General features: G+C 33.3%; 2 protein-coding genes across 4 annotated transcripts in view; both read left to right on the top strand.

Moving 5' to 3' along the window:
* The window catches only part of LOC106468431 (Na(+)/H(+) exchanger protein 7-like), an 81,408-nt gene extending 79,988 nt beyond the window's left edge, over positions 1–1,420 (top strand). For all 3 annotated transcript variants that reach the window (XM_022396759.1, XM_022396760.1, XM_013928858.2), the window contains exon 24: positions 435–1,420. In XM_022396759.1, the coding sequence (XP_022252467.1) occupies positions 435–989 (555 nt within the window). In that variant the 3' untranslated portion in view covers positions 990–1,420. The remainder of the gene's footprint in view (positions 1–434) is intronic.
* An 8,520-nt stretch (positions 1,421–9,940) lies between these two features.
* The window catches only part of LOC106468429, a 43,611-nt gene continuing 31,028 nt past the window's right edge, over positions 9,941–22,523 (top strand). Inside the window, exons 1-2 of the mRNA XM_022396761.1 lie at positions 9,941–10,025; positions 19,156–19,249. Coding sequence (XP_022252469.1) covers positions 10,014–10,025; positions 19,156–19,249 — 106 coding nt within the window. The 5' untranslated portion in view covers positions 9,941–10,013. The remainder of the gene's footprint in view (positions 10,026–19,155; positions 19,250–22,523) is intronic.

Consider the following 22,523-nt stretch of genomic DNA (forward strand, 5'->3'; position numbering starts at 1 on the left):
CATTCCTACTTTAGCTACCTCATTGTTTTATCATTCTTACTTGTAGCTATCATATTGTTTTATCATTCTCACTTGTAGCTACCTCCTTGTTTTATCATTCTTACTTGTAGCTACCATACTGTTTTATCATTCTCACTTGTAGCTACCTCCTTGTTTTATCATTCTTACTTGTATCTACCATACTGTTTTATCATTCTCACTTGTAGCTACCATACTGTTTTATCATTCTCACTTGTATCTACTTTCTCAGCATTGTTCTACAATGTAACTTGTCTACTACTTCTCTAGTGTTTGTCTAATTTGTGATCTACTTCCTTAATGTTATTCTAATCAGCCAACAGTCCAATTTCTCTTATGTCAACTAACTTAGTATTGTATCATTTTCATTTGTAAGGTACTTCTATATATATATATGTTTTTAACATCTATTTTAGTACCACCAAAAATATAACCGAAACCTGGTTGGAGATGATCAACAAGAGTTAGCATCTCATCTTCGGGCTCGGAAGTTGCGTGCCCGGCGCCTCACTTTGGCTGCAGCTTTAAGTGGAGCAGCAAGCCCAGCATTGTCAACAGATGACATAAATGCTGTGCAGTCTCATAAAGAAGAATCAAGTGATACTTTCTCATCACCTCGTTGCTCTGTTCAGTTGCCTTCTAGTCCCTTGTATGATCCCACTTCTATATTATTAGCACGAGCTAACCGGCGACGTTCAATTATGAGTACAAGATATCCCAAACTACAGAAAGCAAATACTATCAGTATTGATTCTCCATCAGATGAGCATGACACGCTCCATCAACAGGAAGCACTCACTGATAGTTTAGAGGACATAAAAGAAGTGGAAAGTGGTGAAGAGAATAAAAATGGTAACAAAAAACGATCAAAGAAAAAACAAGTGAGAATTTTTTCTGAAACTGCTGAAAATGGAAAGGATGAGACATGTACAGACAGATCACCAGAAAATATAAAAGAGACTCCATTCTAAGATAACTTAAATAGCTTTGCATTTTGCTGTGGAATTTGCAAACAGCATATATTTATAGTTTGTTGGTAAAAGGTGGTTTCAAACCATTATCAAGTAACTAAGTTTTTCAGATGAATTCTTTTATTGCCAAATCTTTTCTTTATTTCCACTTTGTGAATACTGTGTATGATAAGAATGCTTATATTCCTAAAAGATATACAAAGTAAATACCTAAAACTAGTTACAAATAGTTATAAAGATAAACTAAAATCTGATACGACAACCTGTCAAAAAAGAAGCTTTATAAGTACTGAGATACCATTTTAGTGTTTTTTGGGATAACACTACCTTCTGAGTAAATTAGTTAAACTCTTATATCTATTTTCCAATGTCATAACTCAAAATATTTATGTAAAGGCTATACCACTGAATAAAAAAACTATAAACTCTCTCATTTGTGAAACTGTTCTAATTCACTGTATTTTAACAATCGGAACCATCTGATGATAATTACTCTACTGTGGATAAATGCACTTTACACAAATTTTTATCAAACTTTTTTTATATTATTTATTTATTTAATTAAAAGATATACATCACAGAAACTATTAAAAGTAATATTTTGTTTTCTTATTTTATGTATATGACAAAAATTATAAAACTTTTTGAACATCCTGTTAAACCCATTTTTCAATTTGTGAGATACAATTTAATTGTGTTAATTTAAAACCATGTAGCTGATGCTGTCACAACATTTCAACACAGATAAAGAATCAAATAAAAAAGTATAGAACACTACTGGTATTTCTGACAACATTATGTAGGTATAAAAATTGCTTTTTTTCCTAAATTATATCAAATAGTATGTATGGTGTTTTGATATGTCTTTTTACTCACACAGTAATTCTGTATTTATATTGTCATTTGAAGAATATTCTCAAAATTTCCAAATAAATATAGGATTACTGTGTGAGTAAAAGACATTTCAACACATCATACATATAATATACACTCCACCACCATACGAGGCTTAGGTCTTATTCTTTCAATTTGCCGTTATCCAGGGTCACTCATGAAGGGTGGAATTCCATGAAACTGGTATAACTTAGTGATATGGTAAATCAAATGATAGATTGGGCTTCACATTTATTTTTTAATATCTAATACTGTTTCTCTCAGATTACATTACCCTTGTATCTATAATTTATTGGAAATTGTAAAGTTCAAAAGTAATATTATTACAATAACAAGTTACTCAAATAATGTATTACCCCTAACCCTGTTTCTAAACTATTGTGAGCTAATACATTTTTATACTATGAATCTGTATTTTCTAACTGTAAAGAAAAAATTCAGTAAAAAAGAACAACTTGGATTAACCATACTTTTAGGATTAGCTTAGAAACAAACAAATATAAATTCCTTTTAGACTTAAATAACGTAGAAAGTTAAACCACAAAGAATGTTACAGAGTGAAAAAAATCAAAGAAATAACACTTAGAAATGCTTCATCATAAAACAAAAATACTCAATATTAATTATAAGACAGATGGATTAAGTGTTAAAGTCGTAGAGAAAGGCTGACTGTGTAAGTGATATCAGTTGAATAATAACTTCCCAATTAGAAGCAGACTTTGTCTGTGTTACTTGTTAAATAACATAAGGGTACAGAAACTGGTAGTTTTCTTCATGACTTGTTCAAATGCTTTTACTTCCCAACCATTTATGTGTAGTTCTTAGTGGTCAGTGTATCACATTAAAGTTGCTTTACAAAAGTTTCTAACTCAATCTCATATATTTACTACTTTTGACAAAAGGGAGTAAACAGGTTCTCCAACATTTTTAAACAATTTTTATTCGTATCTATTCTTTGTTTATGAATTATGTACCGTTTTGCTTATAAAACCCCAATCCATTTACATATTAAAAATTTGCATTTTTCATCTACTGCATCTTTACTTGATTGCTAATGTAAAAGAAAACATCATTCTTGTGTCCTATGGACAAACTTGAAACAGATAAAGAAAAAAATTAAAGAGGTAAACTGTCAGATAAATCAAGAAATCCACTATTAAATATAAATTTGGAGCTATGATGTAAAATATCATCTCAGTTTGTATACAAGACACACATTAAACAGCCATTACCTGCTTTGGAATATCGAGCTTTTTATGACAGATGAAAAGTTAAATCCTAATCAAAGTTACAGAAGTTGTGAAAAAATGGGCACCTATTTCCAGTACATATATAAAAAAAGCACTGTTTGTATTTTTGGCACCTTTTGCTGAAAAAGATACACATAATATACTACATGTAGTTGCATTCTTAGTGCTCAAAATACAAAATTATGTTCAGAAACTGAGTTGTTTTTGGAGTCTGAATGTAATAATCTAACTGATGAGAAGCAAAGTAATGTGTTAGTTAATTCTGTTTAAATTTTGAAATTAAAAAAAAAAATGAAGAAAAGGATATAACTAGAAAAAAACTGTATATAAGTTTTTCTCCGTGAAGCCATATGAATAACTTTCAAAATATTTCAATATATAAACCTATAAAAATTGAATAACATGCATCTCTATAGAGGTACAACTGGGCATACTTATACTTAATAGACTTTCCTGTTTTATTGTATATTTTTTCTGTTGCATTTGTAAGATTAGACAACCCAGTTACTTATCTTATAAACATATTCCAAAATGCTTGGATATTACTTTATAGCTTATTTTATTTTACATACCCTGAATTCTTTATACTTTATTACTTTTAAGTATATGACTCATGATTAATCTTTTGTTATTAAATACAAAACATATTTACAGTTACAATACAAACAATAAATATTCCATTAATTTTAATCAAAAACTCAAGGCACAAACAACTGTTATGTTTCTGTTCATTAACCAATAAACACACTACTGAAAAAATAATTAAAGAACAATATATTGGAAATGAAAATAACTACACTACTAGAAGATATACAGCAGAACATGCATCTTATGAAGTTGGCTTCTGCTTTTCCCAACATTCTTTCTGTGTGCCAATCTGTTCATGGTTTATAATGATCTATCACAGCTATTGTTACATAATAACAAAGGATGGTCTTATTAATAACACTTGATTGCAGTAATGGTATACCTAAGTATCAAATCTTTGTGATGCTAGCTTATGCTTTATACCTTTGGGAGCAAAGCATGTGTGTGTGCTTTAAGTTTTACTCTATACTGTAATACACAATGATAAGCAAAGTTTTGAGTATAAATTCATGCTTTTAATACACTACATTAAGCTTCTTAATCTTATGATTTTAAAAAAATACACAGAAACTTATTGCAGCCATTATTTTTATTCATAATAAAAACAAACTTTCAATCAATTTTTTTATTCATTTTTTGTTTCTTTTTCTCTCTACAAATGAATTCTCCCTTCCGGGTGACTAACTGCTGGAGTTGGGATTGGCTGGTCACCAGATTCAACTCAACTGGGACTTCCAGTTTACATGACATCACACGTCCTATTATATATTGCATTGCACAGACTAAAGGTCACCCTTTGTTCTCCTGAAGAATAATAGTCAACTATTCGAAAGTGCTAGAGTTTTGGGTCTTATTTTAAGTTCATGATATTACATCAACATTTTTATGGTTCTGTTCAGGGTGATGTAGAATGCTGAAGTTGTACATCTGAAGTTTCTGAAGCCATTTTGTTATCTGGCCTTCTGGATTGTGAAAATTCATAAGCCATTTCAATGCTTCATGATCTGTCCAAAGTGTAACTTACTCAAGCCTTGAAAAACACTCAATAACTCTTTGAAATTCTTGCCTTACTGAGGTATGTGATCACATATGTTTCCCTGTTGTTCTTGTGATAATGTTGCTCCCACTATAATATTACTTGCATCTGTATCTATTAAGAGTTGGTCTTCAAGAGTGATCCAACAAAACTTGTTTGGTGTTTTCAGTAGTTTGTATGGGGGACAAGCTACATCACAGAATTATTTTATAAAACAACAACAGTAGAAGCACAATCCCAGAAATCAGGGGAGTAATAACAAGGGATATGTGTGTGTGTGTATGTATGTAGGGGGTGTCACATAGATCCACAATATAAGGTAGTTAGAGATAAAAAAAAACCTTGATATTTAAAGATTAGTATACTTACTATTAAGCACATTGAATGGACAGGTCTTATTACGTAAATGATATCAACAACTGAGTGATCAAATTATTTCATCACAGGAAACAGAATTTTTCTTTCCTGTTAAGTAATTTGCCAAACCAGAGTCACATGTAAAGATGAAGTTGAGGTAAAAAGAAACCTCCCAAATGAAAGAGACTCAGGCTCCAGGATCACCAGGAAGTGAAGGAATGGAAATTATGATAAAACTGGGCAATGAGAATAACCTAGCAAGGTGTACTGTAAATTAACAACATCACCTGAGAAAGTTTAATAGACTTAGCAAAAGAAGGTGGACCAATTCAAACTTAGAAAGAATAACTGTAAGAACCATTAAGACTGGGACTGGTGATAAAAAGATTTAAATTTGTTGTAGACATGAGTAACAAATGTATCAAGAAGAACACTTCTAAAGTGGGAACAAATACACAGAAATACCAGGAGATGTAAATACCACTCTATTAGAAGGATTCAATCCAGGAGAAACAGCTGATATGTTACTAAATTGAAAGCTTCCAGAACATGGAAGGCCAACAATTGGCTGTTGTTGTGAGCCCAAAAGTGGGGCTTGAGAAGAAGGTAGGTGTCCCTAGGGCAAGTACTTCTCTCTCATTTGATGTACAAAATGACAGCGGAGTTCTCAATTTTGATCAAAATGGGATGTCAAGGCAGCTGTAACAAAAAATGGTAACAGATCCATTGAATCGTCCACATCTCAAGGACAATGATGTGAAAAGACAGCTGTGCAGGAGACCAAAAGTGGTGAAAGTGACCACAACCAAATCCAACCTGGCACAACAGGTGTAAGTATGGGCTAGGCCAATGAAGATGAATGCTCAGAGTTGTATGGAAATGTTTGAGCTACCACAACTGAGAGAAGTAAAGAGAGGGACATTAAGAAAAGAGAGACAGTGGATCATAGGGTATAGTACACTGATCTTTGGGGATCCACTGAAGGGTGTGTATGTGTGTGTGTATATATAAATATATATATATATATGGCACTGGAAATGCAGAGCCAATATATTTTGTTGGGATGTCTCTATAACAGTTGATTTTTCGGCCCATGATATCTTGGAAAGTGTAATTTCATCTTTTTCAGGGACCCATTCAAATTATTGGATTTCTAAGTCAACTTACAAGAACTGAGTATTGTCAAATATCTCATTTAACACTTTCCAAGGTAGCACACCATAAAGAAATGTATTTTTTCTTGAGAAACTGGACAGTTCTTCAAGAGAATTCAATTTGTCTAGCAGTAGACTGTAGAGCAACCTACAGCATGTTTGTGAATTTATTCATCTGGTTGGATTGAAATACCCTGAGCAAACATTGCCACTTATGAGTTAATAACGTTCTTATTTCTTTACATGCTCAGCTCAGGTGGTAACTACCTTCTCCTAATTTGAATCTGTGTGCATTGATAGTAGCAAACAGGAAAGATTCCTCAAATGTTTATCATAATCAACTCTAGAGGGAAATTTCATATTTAGCATAGCAAAGTTTCCATCATATCCATTAGCACAGCATCAGATTAAGTATCAACACAGCAGGTCTTCATCATATATATTAAGAGCATCAGATTAAGTATACAACACAGCAAGGTCTTCAGCATATTCATTAGTATAGTACCAGTTTAAGTAAACAACCCAGCAAGGTCTCCAACATATCTATTAGCACAGCATCATATTAAGTATCGACACAGCAGGTCTCCACTACATTCATTGGTATAGCATCAGATTAAGTATACAACACCGTAAAGTATTCAACATATCACTTAACACAGCATCAGATTAAGTATACAACACACAAGGTATCCAAGATATCCATTAACACAGCATCAGATTAAGTATAAAATACAAAATAGCAAGGTCCTCACTTCAAATAGAAAATAACATGTACTGTAAAATGAGGCAATACTTCTTCATCTACTTTTACTTTTAATTTCGGAACATTTATTGTTTGGTTCATTACAATGCTTTCACAATATTAACTTTCAGTTTTTCGTGAAGCACAGCACTATTTTTACAATATCTAATATTTACACTATAAGCTAACACCTGCTTATTTCCAGTTCAAAATCTTTTATGTCTGGTAGATGTTTTTCATTCATTATTGACAAATTTTTGTTTTACTGGTCTCTTGGTATTTTGAGAAGGTAGTTTTGTACAATAATAAAAGCCTATCATTCCTGCAAGATATTAATATAGCAAGACTGTGGCTATTGCATTTATTTTTGTTACTTTCCTCTTCATGAATATATTTTGGTTGACACTACACACCCTAGTGTTGGAGAAAAGTAGACTAAAGTTAATTCTTAATCTTCATCCCTAATCACTGCATATTGAGGTTATTAGAGGTACTTGATAAATAAAAAAAAAAAAGTACCTAGACTGTATGATGTTCCAATGAGATCCAATTGGGCTACAAAACTGAGCAATAATTGGGCCACACTTCTACCAGTTTTATTTGTCTTCATGCCATAACCTGAGAATTGATAGTCATGGATGTGTCACCATTTGGAAAAACCTGTCCCTACTCAATCTGTTTAATAGTACTGCATAAAAGCAAAATAAGATATCATCAGCCGAAGTTCCAAAGTTCAAAATAAAGTAGAATTTGTGAAGTTCACACTTAACTGTGTAATACCTAGAGTATTTTAGCAAATCACCCATTTATAAATGTTGAAAAAGTTGAATCAAAAGTCATTATACAATTGTAGTACATAATTGTTTAACTGAAAGTCAACAACATATAATGTAGCTCAAGAACAATCTGTGCATGATTACATCTAAGAGCCTTTTAGTGGTCCATTCTGGCAGAATCATTGCCAAATTGACAATAGGATTATTGAGAATGGGCAGTACAGCAGGTGAAATACTGAGTTTTTTTACTATATTTGGGCACTACTCAGGAACATCGAGAGCCAGCACGGGCCCGGGGCAAACATCTTCCCTGGGTCCCCTTTCTCCCTCTCTCTTTTTTGACATTTTCAAGAATTTATTAAAAAGAAGATCCTAAATTAGGACAGCAACAAACTCATAAACCAGAGAAAATCATAGCAGCAGCTGTTTTTACCTCACAGTATAAGTGTTAAAAAGAAGAAGTGTAATGAGTGTTGGTATAATAAACCTAAAGTATAGATGTAGTGTGGGATAACCTAGCCTAGAGCCAAGTGTGTAAAATTTACAATGAAATAAAAAATATTGATTCAATTTTAAACTTAAATCATTTCTGAATTAAGTTATTTTCTGTTATATCACCAACGTTTTAAATAAAAACCCCGGGGCCCGTGCTGACTCTCGACGTTCCTGTTGCCACTGGTAACCTGATAAAGGGCTATTGCCCGAAACGTCATTTTCTTGTTTTATTAATAAAGTTATTTTAATTTGGCGAGTTTTTACCACTAATTTATAACCTAATATTGTCGTTAGTCTATGTACTGAAAGTATAAACAACAAAACGGGAAAAATATTTGTTGATTTCTTAATTTAGAGTCTCCGTTGATTAAAGAGGTCTGCAAACATCCTCGCCGCGCCCCCTTTCTCTCTCTCTTTTTTTAACATTCTCAAGAACTTATTAAAAAGAAGATCCTAAATTAGGACAGCAACGAGCTCATAAACAAGATAGCAGCATCCGTTTTTACCTCACAGTATAAGCGTAAAAACGTTAATGAAGTCACAACAAATATATATTAAATCTATAAAGTAACAAATACATATTAGTTATTACTCAAATTATTATTTCAGTCGTTCTTAATGTATCAAGCGTCTATATGCAAAGAAAAGCCAAAAACTATGGTTTTTATCATTAAATGAAGATATAGCCTAAAGATGTTTTGCGGGCTTTACGGCATAACCAGGTTTCATTTATCCCCCTCCCCCAGCACTACTTGTTATTAGTAGAAGGGTTTCTTAGGAACTTAGATATTGTTCATGAATTATGATGTGACAAGTTTATTCCCAATATGAAAAAAGTAAGGAAATGCTTAGTATAACTATAAGTAATGGTTATGTTAGTGTTATGTTTGGTAATGGTGAGTTGTTGTATTTTGACTCTTCAAATTTCAGCAGTAAATTCCAAAATCCATTTGTGAGGAATCTATCATAATTGATAATACAGTTTGAAAAATATGGTTGAAAAACGGTACTTGTATTGGCACACCATAAATATTATCTCTTAATCTAGGAAATACAATCATAGTGGTCTGAATAAAATTATTGTAAATGTAAATGATAGGCCTAAGTTCTTATATTTACATTTGTGAAACTTTGAAAGATCTATCATAATCGATAATAGAGTTTGAAAAATATGATCGAAAAAATGTACTTCTATTAGCTAACTATAAATATTATCTCCAATCTAAAAAATAAAATTATGATGGTCTAAAGAACATTATTGTAAATGTAATTCAGTAGTTCAACTTTCATTTTCAAGTAATTGACACTGATAGGCCTAAGTTCTTACACATATTTTTAAAATAATTTTAATTGTTCTTTTCTTTTTTTGGTTCCAAAAAAATTTTACTGATATATTATATCATAATTATAGCCTTTAAATAAACGTCAAAATTAGTTTGTTTGTATTTTTAATAATGAAATGATCGATTAAATTTTAAATTAAATGTATATTACCACATAAAATCTCACCTGCAAGTGCAACGCAATCTTGTTCTCAGCTTCTTTAAACTAGTTTCAGTTTTGTTTTATGATCGCAAACGCTACCTATTGGTGTACCTTGGTAGCCGGAGTCTGGACCAATGAAACAGACTGAGAGAGGTGAGAGGCTGAGTGTCAAAGGCAAAATGGAAGGGTGTAGGTGGCATCGAAAACACCATGGTCAACGTTAAAAATTAATAAGAAAAATGAAATAATGTCAGCTGCAGTAAGTTATGTTTGAAATATTTGGCTGCAATTTTATTTTGTAAACTTTTTATTTATTTAAAACCCTTATATGTAAAAAGTGACCATGTAACCGTTGGCATGATATTACTATCACTACTACTACTGAGTACTAGTAGTAGTAGTACTACTACTACTAAGTAGTATTAGTCTGAAGCAGAGTGCAATTGCCAGAGAACACCTCGTAATTGTTACTGAGGCAGCTCTAAGGTTGCAACGCTAGTTACTGGCATATTCATCTATTCTACTCACAATTTATTGGTGGGATACTGGTAGTATAATAAAGCTAATTGAAAATTGGATTTACTGGTGGTAATGTGTTATCAGTATCGCTCAATATTATCAGTGTTAATAGTAATACTTAGTTTAACTTTAACTTCTACTAAAGTTCTAGAACTAGTCTTGACTCTAGTGATCGTATTCTATAATTTTATCTTAAAATCTATGTTTGTATGAAGTTGACATATTGATATTTAATTGATAAAATGTTTTAGAGAAAAATATTTTAATTCCTAAAACTTCCATATCAATGGATTTGATTGTAAGTATTTTTTACTGTTATTTGTTATATATATTTTAAACTATTATCATTTTATAAAACGTAAGCAGTAAACTACACTGAAAGTGAAAAAAAAGTTAGAAAATCCTGTATCCATTCTGAAAATATTGAGTTCAAATAAATATTTCCATAATAAGGTATGCAAAAGGCTAATCAATGATAAATTAGACATAATCGATTGCAACTACATCTTATTATATGTCTCATAGTGGTTTTTACCTGTGTAGAATTGTTTTACAGGTTCTGTTCATCTTAGAAAAACTGCACTTGCAAGTTAATAATTTTACAGATTTTTGATATAAAGATGTATCTAAACAACATACATTTACATCTTTATCATGGAGAAGGTTTTTAAGCTCTCTTAAATTAAACCATAAAAATCATTTACATAATTTTAAAGAACTAAAAAATAGATGTGAAACACAATAATCTGTCATTTGATTTACCACTTATCACTGAAATATACGTGTTTCAGGGAGTTTCACCCTCTCATAAGTATCTGTGGAAAAGAGCAAATTAAAAGAATAGGCTTCATATAGAAATAGAGTGTATATTATGTGTATAATGTTTTAAAATAAAGTAATCTCATATATACATTTTCTGTTTTAGTAATATATGTTTAAATATTGCCCCTGTGTGAAAATAATCATTACATAACACTATATACAATCATCAAGGGACAGTTTAGTTTTGAGGTTGTTTCTGCACATCCACCCCTGAGAAGAAAAAAGTACAAATTTAAACACACCTTTTATTTTTTAGAAAATCATCAATATCCCTCTTAATCTTGTCTGAGATGCCACCTAGACTATTGCCAATGGCAGCACATTCCATAAGCCAATCACTGCATTAGAAAAATAAAACTATCTTTACTGAAGCCTAACCTGTCTTTTCCTGATCTTAAACTTCCCTCCTATCTCCTTGTTCTCATGAGAACACAGCATAAAAAAACCCATAATGATCACTTGGATAATCTCGTAAACTTAAGTAACCTCACATCTTTTTTCTTAAGAGTAAACAAGAGATCTTAACATATCCCCATAAGAAAACCATTTTACAAACCTCTTCTGAACCTCCACCAGTAAATAATTATCATTTCTAACATACGGAGACTAAAATTGTACACAATATTCCAAGTGAGGCCTAACTAATGACTTGTATAAAGAAATAAATGCCTATTTTGATTTGTAATCAACAGATCTCTCAATAAATCTCAAAATTACATGGTTCAATTGCACTGATGTAAGAAAAAAAAGCAAAGCTCCAAGCACAGACCTCTGAGGTGTACCACTAGTAGCAAAGGTCCAGTTTAACATCAGTAACACTGTTTAGCTTTCTCTCACCCATACACTGTACAAGTCATCTAATTATTCTTTTTCCAACTCTCACTATTCTGGTATTCTTAGTTAATCTTTTGTGTGACACCTTATCAAAAAGCTTTATGAAAATCTAAATATTCTGTACCCAAACTCTTTCTCCACTATTCAGATAACAAGTAACATCTTCAAAAAAAAGTAACTGCTTAGTAGGAGAAGATTTCCATGTTGTTTCTGTTTTATATCATATTTCAGTAATTGATTTTTCAATGCTTCTTTTATCAAAATATAGACATTTTTCACACTGTAACTTTCAAGGCAATACTTATTACCCTCTTTAAAAATAGGAGTAGTATTAGCAACTCTTCAATCCTCAGACCACTGTTTATTGACCTACCAAAAATGAGAGAGAGGTTCACATATGTAATCTTTGGCCTACTTTGAAATCATGGGGAAAAGATTGTATAGTTCTGTTGGTATTTTTAATTTTAATCTCTCAATTGTTTTACTTACAATACCAGCAAGGAATTAATATCTACATAATTCAGGTCAATTTCAATATTTCACATAGAGTGCTAAGGGTAAGGATTAGTATTAACATCCACTGTTGTAAAAACAAAAGATTAGAAACATTTTCTTAAGATCAGCCAACTCATAGTCCTCAACAAATAACCTGGTTATCAGAATACTTTTTGAACTCAATCCCTGTTTTAACATTTTGCATATGTTTAGCATAGTTAAAAAAAACTGTTATGAGTTTTAGCATTATTAGGTAGTTGTTTCTCGTAAACCCTTTCTTTGATTTCCTAGTTATTGTTTTTAAGCCATATCCTTATGTATCCTATATTTATTTATTTTTCATTCTATCTGTCAATTTAAATGTATTAAATTTATGGTATTTATTGCTTGCTTCCTGCTTTGTCTTTAGTAAGCCATTTAGGTTGGATCTTCCCTGTAATGTTATCCTCTTTCTAGGAAGAATGCATACCTTGAATTAAAAGCAAATTATGGTTTCTAATTTCCGAAATTTGACCATCCCCACTTTTTAACTCATTAATGATAAACAAAAAGTATGAGAAATGCTTTTAAAAATTTGGATGGGAATGACTCTAATTATTTGAAACACAACATCTGAATACTCAGATATTGATCAACATTATCTTAAAATTCTTATTATAGTCTACATATATTACAGTCAAATTATGACTATTTTTTTAGTGAGATTATAATTACCAAAATAAAGACAAACATTGAATGTTTAAAAATGAGAGTATTCAGAAATTATACATAAAATTGATTCTGGACAAATTAAATTATAAGAAGACAAATGTGATGTGTGTCAATTAGATTGACTTTACAGTGAAATTTAAAGTTAAAATTCACTTATGAAAAAAAGAAGTAGTATACTAAGTATAATCTTATTGTTGTTGTTTTCAGCATTTGTTTTTTACTGTTAAGTTTCATGATATACATATGTACTTGCATCAGATAAAAATAACTTGTTTGGTAAAAAATACAGCATTCTAACTGTAGGGTTAGTAGTACTAGTGTTTCCAATACTACTTAACTGCCTTAAAAAAAAGATTGTTATTGATAATGAACTGATCCTGTTTTGTTTTTATATTGTGGTGTATTTCTAACTCATCACAACATATAAATTAAGTCCCAAGCTTTTGTGAATGTTGTTAGTATTTCTAAAAACTATACTACTATCATATCAAAATTGTTTTTGTATCATATTTCTGATACAGTGCATTACCCCTGCTAATGTGTATAGCTGTACTCATTCAGTTCTGCCCCTGTATTCAAAAATATTTTCCCATGCCACAAGCCTTGAACTCCCATGTACCCCACGATCAACCTGGTTCAATTGCGTCTCGCATGTAAATCATCATGTGACAACCCTTCACCAATAGGAGTGTGACACACCCTCCTGATGCATGTGTCTCCCTCTATTCAATTCTACCAGACTATCACTTCTCATCAGGCAGTGATCGAGTACAAAAGTTTATCAGCCACGATGTATACCATGGCCCATAATGCACACTGTTGAGATTGGGTGTTCCACCAGATAGCTAGTAGGTTTTTCTTTGCAATATATTTCTTCATAAATATGCTCATTCCAGACCATACTAACCCATGGACTTACACGGATAAAGCAAAAGGAGATAGCTTCCCATCCCTGCTATCCTTTTAATTGAATAAATCACTGGCAGTCTGCTTTTTAAAATAGGGTTTTCGTGATCACCCATTGCAATGTCTCTGGTGTTGCCATTCCTCTGAACTCTCCACTGTATTTTATCCCCCTTGTTCTTCTAGTGGAATATGGGAGTCCTAGCCACTTTCCAGTTCCAACCGCTGGGGTAATGGACCATGGAGGATTCCTCCTGAATGTGTTCACTTCCATTCAGTAGAGAGTGTAACGGTGTTGTTCTGCTGATTTAGATGGTGTGTGTGATCCTCCAATAATGTGCTCCACTTCTGTGCGAGGGGTTCCGGATGTTGATATTGTGCACAGCTTCTGTGCAGTTGTATCTGGAGGGTGTAGTTGCTATATTCGTGCGGTGGGTCCTGGAGGGTGGCATTGCACCCCGGCTTCCATGTGGTCCTATCTGGAGGATGATTTTGCTTTAGACAAGATCCATCACATTGCAGTTCACCTCTTTGATTGGGATCCTTCACCCTACCATCATCTGGATGTCAGTTCCCAGTGAGTGGTTTTGGATTAGAGCTGGACCAATCAACATAAATCCTCACACGTGTTGGATGTGTTTCCTCTTCCTCACTCAATTTGCCTTAGGATCAATGATTAATAATAATAATTAGGCACAATAATTAATGTGACCTACTTTTATATATTTGATATCAGTGTATTTTCATCTGTATTACAGTAACTGTGAAGTATTTATGAAAGTAGATGTTAAATAAAAAATTTACCACAGAACGTATTTGGGTTAAAATATATAAGCTATGTCTGATACATTAAATTGCATAAAACAAACAACAATCTTTCAATGTCAATGATTCACCACTTCAGCATTCAAACTTATCATTGTATTGAAAGAACTAACTAACTAACCTTAAAATGTGTTGAGTTATGAGCTCCATCCACATTTTTTTCTGAACTAGCTGTTCCAGAAAAGACCAAGACTTAGAAAAAAGTACTTCTGTTTAACAATAATCTAGCCATAGTTTAAAATACAATTCTTAATTGGCTTTTATATTCAGGTCTTCACTACCATCAATTATGTTTCAAAACTAAGAAAGAAAAAGACTGTTTGCTGCAGTTCTTCTCTATTATGAGAATAAATTTTCATGTAAATGTTTGTTTCTGTTTTATATTTCAAGTTATTTAATCAGTATTCATTCAGGTGTCTAATAGTCCTTTTCTCCACCCTTTCTAGCATGTCAAAACTCTGTTAGAGATATTTATTTATCACAGTATACAGTACATTTCTTTTGCTAGTTTCAGAAATAACAAGCTTTACATTTTCTTTCACGAGATCATGCAACCTATCTAGTTCACCAACCAAATTACTGAACAAGCTGCAGTATTTTCTACCCACTCTTAATATAGTTAACACACTACAAAAACTTCTTGTAAAATCATCCATATTATGAGTAATAACTAAAAAAAATGTAGCTTGTACACTTTTTAATAGACTCTATCAAACTCAATCGTAATACCATTTTTACTGTATCCATACAATCAATAGAGGAATCCTGTTTATGTATAATCACACAATTATAAGTGTCTTCTTTAAAGAAGATCATTCTATACATGCAAAAAGTGTACTGTACTTAAGGAGCATGAACTGGTGAGTTTTATTTTAACATAAGAATGCAATTTTTTTCCAATCTAAGTCATTTGCTGAGTTTTTTTCAGAATATCTCGAAGAGGAGACATGCTCAGCAATATCAACTTTTCTTAGCATGTTGGTATGTGTATCATCATATTAATAGCAAATGATCTCAAAGTAAAACTTTTTACAACACCCACAATTACATGTACTTATCTTATTTAGAAAACAAGCTATTTATGATCATTATAAGTTTTTACTCATGTACAGCAGACATTTAACTACATTTTAATTACAAGATTCTGGTTTAAGGATCCATACTAGAAATTTTCAAATCCATACAAAATAACATACTTAACATATGCAAAGAAATTATTAGAATTGCTGTCAAAGAAAAATGTGTGGCTGAAATATTAACCACATATAGCATTTCCTTTTATCATGCTCTGCTTACATATAATGTATTTATATTAAACAAAGTATTATCTGTGTTAAAAAACAACATCAATTTGAAGGGCCTCTCTGTTTTATCCTTTATCTTATTCATGACTTCTGGCAACAATACAAGAATGTGTACCTAGGCCTTAAAGGCATTTCTCTGTGATTTTTGTAATAGCCCTTGTTATGGACTATTGCTCTGCAGCACAATTTCTCAGTTTTTTCTCCCTTCTTTACATACTTTCCAAAGTCCATGAGCTGTGCATGGAAAGCGTTTTCCAAGGTCTTATTTTAGTAACTCAAAGGCACAAAAGACTAAAGCTGGATGATTAATTCAATTAATTGGTTTACTAGTAGCATTGATTCCATTGATTAATGTCATGATAAATAACTGATTAATTGAAATTATGATTAAATCAATTAATGTGATAAAAAATAATTATTCCTGTTTTAGCTTATTTTAACTATCCAAGTAATGGAAATATTGCCATTATGATTTTTCATTATTATTATTATTTCCAATTAACTCAAGTTCGTTCAGCTTCAGGCTGGCATGCACACTTTATTAGGATGGTTGCATATTGGATTTCTATTGCCACCAACCATACTCGCCCTTTCAGCTGTGGGGGCATTACATTTATTTCTTTGTATTTGAGGTATGACAAAGTTATCATGGCTTTCTGCCATGGTCTGTAATTTTGAACTATGATCAGAAAGAAGCCAATTGGCCAGAAGCTCCCACATTAACTCTTGGACTGCTATTTACCAATAAATAATGGGATTGACCATGGCACCACGTAAAAGCCATTACTACTTTCTGTGGTGTGACTACATGTGACAATATGTATGCATTCTGCTTGCACAGAACTCAAGAATTTGAGAGTGTGGCCATTGGGTTCATAACTAGCCAAAGTGATGCCTGTTGCTCGTGTTCACCTTGTTTAGACTTAGCAATAATGTATCTTTAACTCAATATATATTTCTTACTTATTACTAGCTACAAATGTAACCAGTATTACGTAGGATAAGAAAGCTTTAATAAGAAAAAGATTCTGGCAAGATATTATTCTTTATTTGCTCTAATAATACTTCAATTTCTACATTATGAATCATTTTAATCTCTGCAAGATGGGAATCTCATATCATCATAAGTTTTCTTGTCAAATAATAAATGTGTACTGTTTTTGTTTTTATTTGATCAGAGTGAATTTTTTTCATTGAATTATGTATTATCTATCGCACACACTGACAAGAAACTTTACTATTTTGTCACATGGAATATAAGGACAATTATTTTTTTTATGAAGAATTAGCTTATTTAGTTTTAGTAGAGTAGTTTGTGAAATCTGTAGGGTATTAATTATATTTTCAGCTAAGGGTATTAATTATATTTTTAGCTAGGATATTAATTATGTTTTCAGCTTTTCACTAGTTTCACAGTACACTACGTATACATCTGCATGTACAATAGTTTAGAATTTAAAAAAGGAACTTAATCCTATATTGTTTGTACATGAAGGTGTCTATCATATAAAATAAAGGGTAGTTGAATTTTCTTTAACCGAACAAGCTAAAATACAAAAATTATTCTTATGTAAGAATAATTTATTAGTTTAATGTAATCAATTAATGAGCTCAATGATTAATCAGTAAGCAAATTCCACTAATTGTCCAGCTCTACAGAAGACTATGAGAGATGTCTGCAAATGGTACAGCATTGATTTCTGTTTATTCTTGCATATTCCAGAGTTACTGGTATCTTTGATGTGTGGCTTTCTTTTATTGGAACCATCCTTCATTAACATCTAATTCGTACAAGATAGTATTTCCTTGTAGCAAAATGATGTCAGAACATTAGCCTGACATTATAAAGAGTCCATCTTGAAATGTTTTGGACTCTATGGATTTTTAGCTTGTAACCTGTAATCACCATAAAGCTTTTGGATAAATGTTTGTGAAAACAACTCTGTACCATTTTTGAAATGTCACTGGTGGAAGAATAATATATTCTTCTAGACCCTTACATAGACGTGCATGTTTGCTTTACCAGCGTGATGACATCCTTCCATTTGTCACATGCCAGGCTGTGGTCATATAGTTCTCAACAATAAATCTTCTCTTTGGCTATGTGCTTTGATAGAAGCTTATAAAAATGGCTCTTTTATAGACCTAAATTGAGTAAAGTCACATTAATTATCTTGTTTACAGTTCCAAAAGAGTTTCCTACTTTAGCTGCTATGGACTACTTGCTTTTGGATTACTTCTAATAACAAGCTGTTAAACTTTCTTCACTACCTCCAGTGTGTGACTGTTTCCTGCTCATATAGTAGACTTTTTTAATGGTGCAACCAAACATTCCCTTGATTTAATGATAGATTTCACCACTGCAGATTACCATTTCTTTGTAATGTTGAGATTTTGTGCCTTGCATGCTTTTATAATCATGCAATACAAACATTTTTCATCACAAAGACCTGGGATGTAACCCTTTCTGAAGAGGTCAGTTTTAGACATCATCTGCATTTGCAAATCAGCATACTTCAATTTAGTTGCAAAAAAGAGGGTCAGGGCTGTTCATCTCTTTAGTGACAGACCACAGGGATGGTTGTAGTTAAGTTATTGGATATACAAATCTTTACCACAGTTGATGGACAACCTCTCTATTACATTTATATAGTGAAAACTTGTGTCTAACCAAATGGATCCTTCAAAGACAAAACCAATTCTTGGGAATCTCTCCAAATGTTTGAAAATTTTCTTAAATCTTCTTCATTATTATGTTCCAGAATAAGTTTTGATATGGTATTTAATCCTTATTCTCCTAAATTTTTTGCACAGTTTTAATTTGCTTCCATTGTGTATTGAGGCACATATAAACTTATAATATTTTAATTGCTTTAAAGAACACAGTATTCCAATCTTATGAAATCTTATCAGCACTGTCATTTAAAATCTAGAACAAGACATGTCAACTTAAGATTCATTTTATGCTGTTTCTAGGAACAGAGACAGCTTCCATACAAAGTATGGAGCTGCAATCGAGAAACGAGGAAAGCAGTTATGGCATCTTCTCTTTCAGACCTCAGAGTGAAAGGTGAGTACCCAGTTCTAACAAACAGAAAGAGTCAACTATCCAAACTCTTCAAATAATTTCCCATTTATTTTCAATTTTTCATATTTACTTGCTAATCACTAGAGAACAAAAACATTTTATATGGTACTGAGCTCAATACTGAATGATGAAGGTATTTGGTGATTTTAGCTGTTTTTAGATATCCAAAGCAGTAATACTTATAGTATTTGATTTCAGAAAGAAACAACCACTGCAATAATGCATATGAAAGTAAATGTTATACCATTTTTATTTTGGCATAAATTTTACTGTTTCATTAGGATACATAAGAACTCTTAGAAGTTATATGAAACTAGATAACAGATAGAAACTTCCTGAGCATTATTAGAATATAAACTCTTTAGTTTTATTGTGTGACTGAATGTGTTTGACTCTGTGAGTCATTGGTAAATAGTGTTTTCACCCAGCTTATTGCAAAAAAAAGAAAACAAATACACTCGGAGAGTTCAAACTCCACCTTGCAATGTTTTTTAACTTTTGAGTGGATACCTCATCGCTGCACACAGAACAGCTATACTCCTTATGCATCTGCCTAAGAGATTTACATGCCTCGAGTGGAGAGTCCAGTCCAAAGGGCAATGACCAGGCAAGTCCAACACATGAAGATGTGGGGATAAAGTTTTGTTTATGATCATAACTCTCAGTAAATTGAACGTATACAAGAAAAATTAACATGTCCATTTCAATGTTATGCCAAGGAAAAGAAGTTATCTTGAGTGCAAGTGGTTAGAGGGATTTTATTGTGCATGGAGGTAGGTTGTGTCGTTCTCCTATTATCGCATGATTATGACATCATACACTATTCTCATTAAACTTGTGAAATTAGGTGGAAGTTAGTTCAAGGTCATCCCACACATGAAGATGTGGGGATAAAGTTTTGTTTATGATCATAACTCTCAGTAAATTGAACATATACAAGAAAAATTAACATGTCCATTGCAATGTTATGTCAAGGAAAAGAAGTTATCTTGAGTGCAAGTGGTTAGAGGGATTTTATTGTGCATGGGGGTTGTGTTGTCCTCAAATAGCCAAACAAAAATGTCAGAAAGTTGGCTCACAATAGGATGGCTGGGAGGAAGGTAGAGGCAGGTGGATTAACAAGGAAAATCCTGCCACTTACTTTGATAGACAGACAAAGTGGAATGTCAACAGGACTGGGACAAGAAGTAGGCTACATGAGTGGAGAGTCCAGTCCAAAGGGCAATGACATGTGTGAGTGTGTATAACACCACATTAAAGTTCCAGCTTGGCATGGGAGTCGGGTGAGGTGGATGGTGAAGAAGGATTGGAACAAAGTGGAGAGGACAAGGAAGAAAACCCCCTATGGTAATGGGAAAGGTGAAATGTAGTGGATAAGGCTGCCCAATAGCCAGCAATAGTGGAAACCAACAAACTATGGTCAAACAGCCAAACAAAAATGTCAGAAAGTTGGCTCACAATAGGATGGCTGGGAGGAAGGTAGTGGCAGGTGAACCAACAAGGAAAATCCTGCCACTTACATTGATAGACAGACAAAGTGGAATGTCAACAGGACTGGGACAAGAAATAGGCTACATGAGTGGAGAGTCCAGTCCAAAGGGCAATGACCAGGCAAGGGACCCCAAAAGGGAGAGGTATGTGATAAGTAACATCAAAGACCCCAAATTGGACATAGGTGTCAGTACAGGCCTGAACAATCATAGAGGTGAGAGACAGAAGGAAGGGAGATAGATGAGAACATGCAGTCACATTCCTGAGAGGTTGAATTCTTTGGAAGGAAAGTCCAGTCTGGGTAGAGGAGTAAATAAGTGTGGTGGAAGAGAGTGCGAGGAGCATCAATAGCAGAGATATTTGAGTGACAGCAACCACAAGCGAGGAGGAGGAGGAAATAAGTCTTAAGAGAAAAATGGTACAAAGAGCAAGAAGCCAACGATTCGAATATGGTGGCCAATGTCTGTTTCTACCCCGGGACCCCTCTTCTTCAAGGGACCTCTCCATTTCTATCCTTGCTGGATTGGTCCACCAACTTCTCCAGTTGGCATATTCTTCCCTGGATATTGATGTTTGCAACCTATTTCATTATATCAGATTCATCATCTGTTTCACTCTTTTGCTTCTCATTTTCTCAAGCCCTTGGACAAGATCCTTCAAAATCCGTATCGGGCCAGGGGTAATGGAAAACTCAAATCCTCCCTGGATCTATCACTGCCCAATGTTGAGATGGTGTGTTCTGCAAGACCACTGTGGGTACCATCATGGCATGTAATACAATTACTAAATTGCCCAATCCAGACTGTACCATTCCATGGACTATCATGGAAAAAGCTGGCACCAGGAAAGTGACTGCCCACTTCATTGAATTGAGCTTGCTGATTTTAAATATAAGATTTCACAATCATCACTTGCACTGTCTCCAGTAAAAGACCTTTGTGGCAGGCAGACCAATGGGGATCCAGACACTTTTCTGGGTCTCTCCAAAGTGAATTCTACCTCCTTCTTCAAGTGCAGCATGAGAGACCCTTGCCACTTGCCAGTTCCTAGCCACTGGGGTGATGGACCTTTGTGAATTCCTCACTGGTTGGACTTGGCACAATACAGTGAGAAGTAGGCAATAGTAACAATCTCCATTTAGTGCAGGTAACCCTTCCAACAGCTCATGTGCCCTCCTTCTGCAGCCAAAATCTCTCCAGTAAAGTCAAGGTGAGCTCACCATATGGTCTGAACATACCCTAATCACCCTACATGTATTGGCTTATTGACCTCTTGTGTTTAGATGCTTGGTTGACCATGTTTGAATTTTGCCCATCCCTGCTACACTTTTGCCTCTCCTCCTCTACATTCCATGCAAAGAGTATAACCTGGTCAAGAAGAAATGCAGTCTGCCCTTATGGAGCTCCTGTTAATGGGTGTCGCACTCCATGGGGTTTCCATCTGGCACTTTCTGAAGGGAACTTGTCTACATTTATAACTTGGCACCAGCTTCTTCACTACTTCATCATGGGATTTTAGCTGTTCTGTGTGCAGATGTGAGGCATAGTCTCGGAAGTTAACATTTTTCTAATTCTAAAATGTATTTCTGATGGATACTAACATCTTCACACATTCCCACCTGACCTTCCTTCTTCTGGTGCATCATTTTATTCTTGCCTCATCTAAGAATGAAGTTATCTCAAGTGCTTAGGGGGGAGTTACTGTGCCTGGAGGTTGTGTTGCCCCTCTATTGATGGAGGGCTATTATTGCATGATGACATCATCA

This window comes from Limulus polyphemus, unplaced genomic scaffold (genome assembly GCF_000517525.1).
Source record: "Limulus polyphemus unplaced genomic scaffold, Limulus_polyphemus-2.1.2 Scaffold3005, whole genome shotgun sequence".
Classification (NCBI taxonomy): domain Eukaryota; kingdom Metazoa; phylum Arthropoda; class Merostomata; order Xiphosura; family Limulidae; genus Limulus; species Limulus polyphemus.